The sequence below is a fragment of the Arvicanthis niloticus genome, chromosome 1 (assembly GCF_011762505.2).
Source record: "Arvicanthis niloticus isolate mArvNil1 chromosome 1, mArvNil1.pat.X, whole genome shotgun sequence".
NCBI classification, from domain to species: Eukaryota; Metazoa; Chordata; class Mammalia; order Rodentia; family Muridae; genus Arvicanthis; species Arvicanthis niloticus.
Genome location: NC_047658.1, coordinates 145994865 through 146006980, shown reverse-complemented (window position 1 = coordinate 146006980; position 12116 = coordinate 145994865). Strand labels below are relative to the sequence as shown.

The window sequence follows — 12116 nt, the reverse complement described above, 5'->3', positions numbered from 1 at the left end:
CTCTAAATGGGCTTAGTGTTAATCAACTCCAAATAACTTTTTATAATATCCATTTGTTAATGCATTTCAAAACCCACATCAAAGAAATTTTTACTTGTAGTAGATGACAATTAACACAGAGAAATGTAGAAACTCAAGGCACAAAGCAAAAAGAAACTATGATATACTCAGTACTAAATGGGACATTGATATATTGGGGCTTCTTCTTAAGGCTTAGGAGTTATTATGGAAGAGTGGAAGAGAAAGTCTAGAAGTCAGAGGTTGATTGCCACAAGAAAACAATGTCTCCTGAACATAGCAGTGTAGCAGCATTTATCAATTTACAGTGGTGATGACAACATTCATGAAGTGCACATAAGCTTAAGCCAAACCTAATCCCAATATGGCAAGGGGAGATGGCTACAAAGTCCCACCAATATTCAAGAAGTTACTGGCACTTCTTAGTTCTTAAAACAGAATGATTCTGTTTTGTGGGGAGCTGACAGAAGGCAGCTATCATCCTTGCAGCCATCTTAAGCCATATACCCTGACAAGAGACTTGATTACAACAGCCTACAACAGCTGAGCACACTCTGATAACATCTTGCTTTAGATACCCAAGTTTTTCCCTTGGGTGTGTGAGACTTAAAGGTGTGTGACTTAAAGGCGGGACTTAGAGATCAAATTTAGAGACAAGACCTAAGGGCATGACTTAAAGGCGTGGCTTAGAAGTGAGACATATAAAGGGTGAGAGGCAGACAGAAGAAATTATTAAGTATTAGGCACTTGGAGTAGGCACTTGAGACTTGAGATAGGCAACTATTATTAGGCACTTAGCACTTGGAGAAAGAACTTGGAACTGGGAAAGAGAATAGCAACTAGAACTGGGAATTAGGAACTGAGACTTAGTACTAGGAACTAGGGACTTGGAGAGAAGAAGAAAGACTGAAGAATTAACGGGATTGAATAACACTCTGTCTGGTCTCCATTTTTTTCATCTGTCCTCACTCTCTCTTGCTGAACCCAGACCCCTGGACTGGAGCTGCTTGGGGGCAGTGCGGGTTCTAACAACTTAGCCCTCAAGGCTTTCGTAGTTCGGGTTCCAACATTGATAGAGTGGTCCCTGACATTTTGGCCCCGAAACGTGGGGTAGAGTGGTTCTCAACACTGTTTTCATTAAGAGTATAGCCTATAATATATTAACCATATTCCAGAAGAAAGTTACACATACAAGACATCTCTTAACCACTGTCAGAGAAGCTTCTGCTTACAATAGATGAGGACCAATGCAGAGGCTACAAAAGAACAAGGTACAGAGAACAAGAGACTGTAAAATGTTCAGTCCTAAATATAACTTATGTATTATCCCCCTACCTTAAAAGATTCTGGAATCATTGAGAAAGAGGGAACAAAAAAGTCGTGGATGACTACAAAAAAACTGTCTTCTGGGAACAGCAGGACAGTTGTTTATATGAACTTACAGCACATGTGACAGGATGAACAAGACCTGTGAAAGCCAAAGCCAGAAGAAATTCTAACATGGTAGTTGGGCATGGCGTACTATATCTAGTGAAGGAATTATTTGCAATTATTAGCTTCTGGAAGAGGAATGGTCAATTTCTTCTAAAAATAAGTATGCCATCCTTTATTAAAGAAGTCTCTTTTTAAAGCAAGTGTGGGATCATAACAGAAAGCCACAATTGGATACAATACAGATACCAACATGTTGTGAGGATACCAGCCTCCACAAATACATCTAAATTACTTCTGCATGTATTCCTCAGAGAATATGCAGAAGAGGAGGCAGAAAAATTCAAAGGAGAATATCTAGAAATTTACTGTGAAAAATTCTATCCTAGAAATGGCAGCAAAAAGATTGGAAAAATGACTGGATCATTAAATGTGCTAATATGAGAAGATAAAAAGTTCAGAGACCTATACCTAGACAAGGAGCTACATATGACTGCTGAGGTAAGGACAATTATCCTCTCCAAATGATAAGGCCACTTATTCATTTTATAAGTGGTTAATTGTCAGGGACTGGCTTTAACATCCACATGGTAGGTAAACTGAGACAGACAGCCATTGTGGGTCAGTGCATAAAGTCGCTGACCAGGGTGGATCCAGATACATATGGGGGCTACTACTAAAGGCAACCAACAATTAGAGAAGTTGCTTAGCAGAGTTTTCTGGGGGAAGGAAGCTTAATTTACTGGGGCTGGCACTCTGTGTGACCAGCAAAAAACAAAACAAAACTATGAATGATGAACTATTATGGGGCCAGTGAGAAACAGAAGGAAAGAGAGAAAGTTCACACACACACACACACACACACACACACACACACACACGCAAACACACATACACACACATAAACACACACACGGAATGGACAAAACAAAAGGCAGAGTCTACCAACTTCATACACACAAATACACATGCTTATATACATACACACATACATACATGCATACAGATCTACAGACAGACATATACATAGTCACCCATAGAATGGTTGGAGCAAAGCTCCAGCAATCAGGCTCCAAGCATTCCCCATTTATATACATAAGTTCATACAACTGGTGGATGGAATGTGCAGTGTTCCAACACAAATTTACAGAAACTTTATACACACACACACACACACACACACACACACACACATTGATCAATGGGAGAAACAGTGTTCCAACCACACCATACATTATTCTTTCTTCTACAGCTTATTTATCCCAGCAAAATCATTCAAGCAGTATACAATTACAATGTGATTACATGTTAGTGTTTTTCTACTGAATGATTATGAAGAAACAGTATGTTTTCTCATACCTTTACAAAACTAACATTACATAGCACAGGTAAAGAAGAAACATTCTAAAAACACACATATATTCATAAGCAAGGAACTTCTATAGATTAACAAAGTATAAGCAAGAAAGATAGTTTTCTCAGCCTGTTTCTCTTACTGGCAGGCACCAATTTGCTGTTACAAAAAAAGAAGTATTTACAATATCTTTAAAGGTAATCTTGTAAAAATCACAATCACAAATCTAAACTTTTATATAAAAACCAGTCATCTTTCTTAAATCCTCAAAATGCAAATCTACTAATCAAAATTCTTAATAAATTATATCAGGAAACTGAGGGCAAAATGGGTATAATAAATCAATGATCATCAGTCCTGCCACAATGAGACTCATATCATACAGTTCTGCCATTGTTCTTTTTCCTGACCATAAAAGGTCTCTAGCTTAACTAAGAATGTGCCTTTCTGAACTTCATATTTTTCCCTAATGTTTTCTCCATCAGAGCTAGTAGTAAAAATATCTCAACCTAGCTTCACTAACAACTTTATTTTCCCCAAAGTTTCTAGGGGTGATAGTCATTGTTGACAATCTAAATTTCTAAGTTCTTCTCTAAGGTGATGATAGAATCATCACCTGTTCCTAGTAGCAATGCCCCCAAAAAATCAAACACTAATATTGTAAATGCCACCAATACTGCCCAGTGAGGGACTGAAAGCCCCCTTAAAATTTTCATATAACTCTTAGATTAAGAGGGCAGCAAATAGAACAGAACTCCATAACAGCATAACATCCTCAGGACACCTAGTTCTCAGGGATGTGCCACACCAAGGCCCACCCATATGGCTGTGATAAATCATGGGACACAATTCCATACATTCCAAAGCCATTTGTCCTTCCTCCTGCATGGCCCTAGACAGAGAATGTTTGGCCATAAAATCATATATACTGTATCCAACAAGAAAGACCTATTCAAGAGGCTATGTATGTGTGCATGTACGTACACATGTACACAATAATAATCAAAGAAAAAGAAGCTATCAACTTGAGAATGGGAGAGGCATGGGATGGGGACAAAAGAAGACATCTGGGAAGGAATGGAGGAAGGAAAGGGAATGAAGTATATACTTCTACTTCAATTAAAACATGTTACAAGCAAGTACAAAATTCTGAAAGCACTAATAAAAATTTGGCTAACATATAAATTATGTCAGCACAAATTGGATTTGATGAACATAAAGTTGGGTAGATAGAGTAGAGGTGATCATGACCAAGTCACATACAATATTATCAAAGTTGTAATAATTTTCAAATAAATAACTATGCATTTTATATCATGCTATAGAAGATACAATAATTAATAAAAGTTCTATATCCTTAGCTATAAAATGAAAACCATGAACTACATCATTGATGAACAGAACTGTAATATGGACCTAGAAAACTATCTGTAGTGCTCAATGAATTTAGGAAAACCTATGTAGTTCAGAATAATGAAAATGAACATCCTTTGTCACCTTTATCAGTAGCATTTACTCTCTGGTGAAATGATCCACAATGTGAAAACTACATTTGTGCAAATGAGAATGCACAATTTTATAACTCAGCAGAAAATTAACATGAAACCTATATTATTATTTCTGATTAAAAATAATGAAAATGTTTTAGATGAAACATTATCAACGTGACTGAAGCATGCTTATCTAAACTAAGATGCAAATGTATAAATTTTCATTACCTTTGGTTTTTCTCAGTTCCTCCACAAGGCACTGTGCTTCCTCTTGAACACGGTCCTCAATATTCCTTTTCCCCATGCCCAAATTCCGCAGGGTCATGAGTGTAAATCGTCTTGTCTCTTTCCATCCGTTTCCATTACTAAAAACAACACCTAAAGGAAATGAGAAAATACTAGAAATAGATGCTAGGAACAGGTGAGAGTAGAAACCATAGAGAGGTCCCTCTGTACCTAAGAAGGAAGCCCATCACTTTCAACTTTATTTTATATCTCACCAGAAACACTGTACAGCACATACATGAATATGTACAGTTACTTACCAAGACCTTTAATAATTTTGTCAATAATTGGAAAGCTTCCTCTACCAGCAAACTCCTCCCCATGATCAATCAGAGCTTCCTTCACTGCTTCATACCCATGCAATATGACAGTGGGCTGTGAGCCCAAGTACAGAGTGAACACGGGGCCATAGGCTTTTGAGAACTAGAAATAGGAAAGAAAAAGCAAACACTAGCAAACATATGTAACCTTAATTATTGTAAACCTCATTCACACTGATATTATCTCTGTATTTTAAGATTTTTTTATTTAGGCAAACTCACCTTCAAATGATTTTCAAGCTTATTTATAAAACATTGTGGTGATTATTAGTTACTATTGCCTGCAGTGGACCATGCAATGGCTCTGGGTTCAGGAAGTTGTTACACAAAGATAGCAATGACTTTTTGTAACAAAACATTCAGCAGGACACCAGCCACCAGAGCTCCAGGTAAGCTACCCTCCTAGCAGCATTTGTCCCAACTTTCTTAGTGCCTACCCACTCAAACTACAATCACCCCTCTAGTCCCCACCCCCCCCGTTGGGGGCCGACTTTTAGCAGAAAGCGGCTATCAGCTTTGCAGCCATCTTGAGCCATATACCCTGACATGAGATTTAAATTACAATAGCCTACAACAGCTGAGAACACTCGGATAATCTTGGTTTAGATACCTTGAGATTAAAGGTGTGTGAGATTAAAGGTATGTGACTTAATAGTATACTTAGAAGTATAGAGATCAGAGTTAGAGACAAGACCTAAGGGCATGATTAAAGGTGTAACTTAGAGGCATGGCTTAGAAGTGAGACATATAAAAGGCAGAGACAGAACAGATCAGAATTGAGACGATAGAAGACATTAGTCAGACTATAGAAGACAGAACCAGAGATCAGAGACTATAGAGGGATCATCAGAGACGAATCTCAGACATTAGGTAGAATCTGCCGTCACCCTCGCTCTTGCTGAACCCCCGACCTGAAGACCGGAGCGGCAGCTTGGACCGGGATACAGTGGCCGCCCAAACGTGGGTCGGCCCGGGCCTCAATATTTTGCTCAGGCCGAGACATTTATTTTGGCCGCCACGACTTGGGGCTAGTGCGGTTCCCAACACACACCCCCCCCCCAACTTGTCCAAGATTCTAACCTGAGCAGAAATTGCTCTGCTCAACCAGAGGACATCTGAGTCTACAGAAGCCCAGTCAATAACTTTGGTGGAGATCTTCTACTCAATGACAGGCCATCCAGGACAGAGGACCAAAGACGAAACAGAAGTCAAGGAACACAACACCCATATTACTTAATTTAATTTACAGATTTAATACTATATATCAAACTTCTGATACAATATTTACAGGTTAAAAAAAAACACTATGGAAGACATCATATGGTACCATAAAGGACCAAGAATAGTCAAAGAATTCTTAAGGAGTAAAAAAAACTGTTCGTGGTATGACAATACCACACCTCAAATTATACTAAAGAACTATAGTGGTATAAATAGTTTGATACTCACATGAAACAGACAAGTAACCTAATGAAGTAGACAAAATGATGCAGAAATAAAGCATCAAAACTTGGCCTAATTAAAGTTTGAAGTGCAAATTTTTAAGTCACCACAAGTAATCCTATTGATCAGTCCTGATTTGGCTTACTGCTGCTACAGACACAGAGAGTGGACATCTCAGAAGCTGCACTACAGGTGTGCAGTATTTCCTGAAAAAAAAAAAAATGGTACCTTATCTGGCAGCATTCTTAATTCCAGACTTAGGCTTACATGAATTAAAAGTGGATATGAATATCACAAAATATGCTGAAAGCTTGGCTTATTTTTTTTGTTTCTTGTGTTTGTCCATGTCCATTGGTATTTAGCTAAATTAGCCATCAGTGACTTCTCTAGAGTCCAGCAGCAAATAGATAACCTCAGTAAAGATGTATTTCTAAAAGTAGACTTGACTTACAGAATAAAATGTTACTCACTATTGACCTTCAACCAAAACTAAAGAAAAATATGTTTTTTAAAAAGACAAGAAATATGTTTTTTAAAAAGACAAGAAATATTAATCAATTTTCCAGTTTGGGTGGATTTTATACTTTTATTTTTAAAAATGCATTGAACTGGAGCTTCAGTTCCAGCCCATAGTTCAGCTTCATTCCTGGAGGCCTGAAAGCACTAAGGACAAGCAATTGGGCCCCTCCTTTACAAGCTGTGCCTTCCATGTTTCATATACCCATCACCCATGATCTATTCCCTGTTCCCTGAGCTCTGTCTTCTGCCCTACATCTCTGCATGCATTTCTGGAGGCTTGAAGACATCATGGATAACCTGGTAGAAACCTGCCTTAGGCTGCTTGCCTGCTAGGTCTCCTGGGTCATCCAACAAAAGAAAACTGCACCCTGTCCCCTATGCTCCATTTTTCCCTATACCTCCATTCTCTGAGGCTGCGAGCACCAGGGGAAACCAGGTAAAAGTGCTCCCCACATTGCCTGAAGACCAAGTCCCTCTAAATCACACACAAAAGAATCCTAAACTGCACCTGGTCTACTGTGTTCCATTTTTCAGCACACAACTCTGTCTGCATTCCTGGAGGCCTGAAAGTACCTGGGATAACCACATGGTTAAAAGGCAGCTTAAGAACACAATCAACAAAAGCCTGAGAAATATAGCACCACTAGAAGGTAGATAAACCTTGGCTATCCTAACACAGTTAAAGCACAAGAAAATGACCTTAAACCCAATGTTGTAAAGATGATCGGGGCCTTTAAAGAGGAAATGAATAAATCTATTAAAGAAATATAGGAAAATACCATGAAACAGATGAAAGAAATGAATAAAAATGTTCAAGACCTGAAAATGGAAATAAAAGCAAAATATAAATTAATAAATAAAAATCAAAGCAAAAAACAAACAACAACAAATAAACAAACAAAAAATCACAAATAGAGAAGTCCTGGAGATGAAAAACCTAGGTAAGAGAACAGGAGCTACAAAATACAAGAGAGATCAAAGAAATAGAACAAATCAACACATGTGTTGAAGAATACAGTAAATCTAAAAAGTTTCCAACATGAAACACCCAGAAAATCTGGGACACTATGAAAAGATGAAGAGGAAGACGAGGACGAGGAGGAGGAGGAGGAGGAGGAAGAGAAGGAGGAGGAGGACAAGGAGGAGGAGGAGGAGGACACGGAGGAGGAGAAGGAGGACACGGAGGAGGAGGAGGAGAAGGAGGAAGAGGACAAGGACGAGGAGGAGGAGGAGGAAGAGGACAAGGAAGAGGAGAAGGATGAGGATGAGGACAAGGAGGAGGAGGAGGAGGAAGAGGACAAGGAAGAGGAGAAGGATGAGGATGAGGACAAGGAGGAGGAGGAGGAGGAAGAGGAGGACAAGAAGGAGGATGAGGAGGAGGAGGAGGAGAAAGGGCAGATTGCTACCTCCATGCCCAGAAAATATTTTCAGTTAAATCATAGAAGAAAATTTCCCTCAAGCTAAAGAAAGACATGCCTATAAACATACTTGAATTTCACAAAATGCTAACCAGATTCAACCAAAAAAAGAAAATCCTCCCACCACATTTTAATCAAAACCAAAAACCTAAAGAAGAAACAAAGAATATTAAAACATGCAAGGAAAAAATACCAAGTAACAAGCAAAGGCAGACCTAACAGAGTTACATTGGATTTTCAATAGAGACTCTAAAATGACATGGGCCCAGAAACATGTCTTGTAGAGTCTGTGATGCCACAGATACCAACCTAAACTAATATATACTACAAAACTTAAAATCACTATAGATGGAGATAAAAAGATATTCCATAACAAAAGCAAATTTAAAACAATATCTTTCCACAAATCCAGCCCCACAGGAGATACTAGAAGAAAAAAACCAACTCAAGGAAATTAATTATACCCCCAAAACACAAGTAATAAATAATTACTCACCAACAAAACCAAAAAAGGTATACACATGCATACACACACACGAGCACACATGTGCACATGCATACACACACACACACCCTCCACCATCATCAAAAGAACAGGAATTAATAATCATTGGTTATTAATATCAGTCAACAAAATGGACTCCATTTCTTGATTTTTTTAAAAAAGACAAGCTAACAGTATATGGTGAATACTATGAAGGAAGAGCTTCAGTGAGCAAGTGAGCTCCCAGGGGACAGGCCTCTATGTTGCTCTGCTATGATGGGTGCATCTTGAAAGGCATGACCCCTGAGACTTCATTCTAGGATTGCTTCTTCCTACTGCTGTGCCTTGTGATCTTTGTCATTAACATACTACTCATTCAATTTGGCTTGGAATGAGTGGACAGTGGAAGATTCTAACTGCCAAAAGCCTGGTATGATTACTTTCTGGGTGATACCCCAATCTGGGCAAGCTTCCTGCAGAATAACATGACATGAAAATTCTTGATATAATGCTGTTTAAATGAATTAATGGTTTTATAGAATTCTTGATTTGTTTGTATAAGTAGTTTTAAGAAACTAATTTTGTTTAAATAATTTTGAGAAGTTAGGGTATCTGATAGAAACTTTAAAGCTAGTATCTAGAACAAAAAGTGGCCCGTCCTCGTCATAGATTGGCAAGAGCTGCATGAATAACATAAAAGAGAATAGTGAGCACTTATGCATTATAAGGATGTAATTGTAATAGCAAGTAAACAGGCTTGGAACATGTTAATGATCAAGAAAATGATTCTAGAAATATTAGAATCAAGAAATGATTCTAGGTCATGTCTAAAAGGCTATAAAAACCTGAAAACAAAAATAAAGGTTCACCGTAGTCCTTGTCTTCTTCAACTAGTGTGTGTTTGTCTGTCTGTGTGCCTGGCTTGCTTTCTTTTCCTTTACTCCAAGCTTCTCACCTGACCAAGGAAACGCCCCTGAGTCAAAGTGTAAAGACTCAGTTTCTTTTCTTTATCTCCTGCTGCTATTAGCAAGAGTGAATTGACAAAATCCATCAGCTTCTAACTACAGAGAGAGTTAAATTGCCAGTTCCAAGGCCCAGAAAATATTTTCAACAAAATCATAGAAGAAAGTTTCCCCAACGTAAAGAAAGATGCCTATAAACCACAAGAAGCTTACAGAACACCAGTTAGATTGTAACAGAAAAGAAAATCCTTCTGGGAGAAGCTAGAAACCTAGTAAAATAGAAATTCTCAGGAATCTATGAGGGTGACCCCAGCCAAAACTACTCACAGTAGGGGATATAGAACCTAAAATGGCCACCTTCTATGCCCAGGCAAGACTTCTAGTGGATGGGCAGGGACACCAACCCAGCCACAAAACCTTCAAGTCACAATTTGCCATGTCTAAAAATGTTGCAGAAGTAAAATTGGAGCAAAATTTGAGGGCATGAACAAACAAAGCATAGCATAACTTAAGATCCATGCCATGAGAGAGAGCCCACCCCTGACACTATTAATGGTATTCTGCTATACTTACACACAGGAGATTAGCAAAACTGTCATCTGATAGGCTTCACCAAGCAGCTAATAGAAACAGTTGAAAACTCACAGTCAAACACTAGGCAGACCTAAGAGGATCTGGAGAAAGAGGGGGAGGAAGGATTTAAGGAGCCAGAGAAGTTGAGGACACCATAAGGAAAGCTACAAAATCAAATATCCTGGGCAAAAAGTGGCTCACAGAGACTGAACCACAAACCAAAAACATGCATAGGATGGACCTAGGCCCTAAGTACATATGTAAGAGTTGTGCAACTTTGTCTTCATTGAGACACCCAACAGCAGCAGAAGCAGGGAATGTCTCTGACTCTGCTGCCTAACTTTAGGTATCTTCCCCCTAACTGAGTGACCTTGTCTAGCCTCAGTAGGAAAGATGTACCTAGTCCTACTGCAATTTGATATGCCAAGGCTGCTTGATATTCAGGAATGGACTCCACTTATAGGAGAAAAAGGGGATAGTGGGGTAAGTGGTGGGGGAACAAGTGGGAGGAGAGAGAAGAAACTTCAGTCAGGAAAAAAGTAACTAAATTAATTAATTAAATAAATGCAATGAGCTAAATTTCTTCCATCTGAAACCTTGCTCATTACTCTATTCTGGACAAGTGCCAGCTGTAAAAGGCAAAAGGTACACAATAATTGGCAAGAGGTATGATCTTATGATGATTTATAACTTTAATGCCTTTCTTTTTTTTCCTTTTTTTAAAATTGGTTATATTTACATTATCCCATTCCCCCAACCACCACCACTCAGGAACCCCTTATCCCATCCTCCCTCCTTGTGCTTCTATGAGGGTATGATTTTCCTGTTTCTATGATGCTTCTTCCATTAACATAAACTGCCTCCTAAATTTCTAAATCCTTCCATTTGTGTTATTAAATCTCCTTTTTTTCTTTTCTTGTTCTTTCTTTTTTCTTTTTTTCTTTTTTTCATCTTTTTTTGAAAAATTGGGTATTATATTAACATTTCAGAATTTATTACCTCACCCCACTTCCTCCCACCACTCAGAAACCTCCTATCCCATCCCCCCTCCTCATGCTTCTATGGGGCTGTGCCCCCCACCTACCCCTGCCCCCACTACCCCCATCCCACCATCACATTCCCCCCCACTCTGTGTTTATTTTTCATGGGACCAAGAATCTTCTCTCCCACCTATGCCCAACAAGGCCATCTTCTCCTACATATACCTCTGGAGTCATGGGTCCCTCCCTATGTGCTCCCAGGCTGGTGGTTTTAGACCCTGGGGTCTCTGGTTGTTTGGTATTGTTGCTTTCCTCCTGGAAATGAAATGCCTTTCTAATACTGCATTTTCATTTAAAACAACTTCTAATCTATCTCTCTTATCAAGTTATTAGAGGAGCATAAAGAATACTTACATTAGTAAAGGATTGGCTGATGTTCTTCACATCTATCTGGAGAAAATTACCAATAATTGGAAGAGGGGTGGGGCCAGGAGGGAGCTTCCCTCTTCCAGAGCTCTGTCTCCATAGTGAGAGAAGAATGAGACAGGAGAGAGTAAGTACCAGGAACGTGATCAGATCCATAGAGACCTTCCTTACTGACACAGTTGTGATCAGACAGCACAGAGCTTTTATAACACTGAAAAAAACATGCTCTGCTTTGATCATCACTGACTAATCAATTAGGAAATCTTTAATCTCTCCGTCTCAAGTAAACTTTGTCCCTTTGATAGAGATAAAAATAAGATGTTATTTGCCCTTGACCTCTACAGGGTGCCCATTTGAATTTCTGGTTAGCAGTACAAATTGGTGTCTAAGTCCTGCTAATAAAATTAAACAAA

The 12116-nt window shown here is 38.8% G+C and overlaps 1 protein-coding gene across 3 annotated transcripts in view; it reads right to left on the bottom strand.

The window, feature by feature from the left end:
- LOC117710944 (cytochrome P450 2C29) overlaps window positions 1-11900 on the bottom strand; it is a 44469-nt gene extending 32569 nt beyond the window's left edge. The window contains exons 1-3 of one of the 3 annotated variants that reach the window (XM_076920384.1): window positions 11692-11900; window positions 4839-5001; window positions 4522-4671 (exon numbers count right to left, since the gene is read on the bottom strand). In XM_076920384.1, coding sequence (XP_076776499.1) covers window positions 4522-4671; window positions 4839-5001; window positions 11692-11859 — 481 coding nt within the window. In that variant the 5' untranslated portion in view covers window positions 11860-11900. The remainder of the gene's footprint in view (window positions 1-4521; window positions 4672-4838; window positions 5002-11691) is intronic. The other 2 variants (XM_076920369.1, XM_034506283.2) reach the window with 2 other exon arrangements.
- Window positions 11901-12116: the final 216 nt, after the last annotated feature.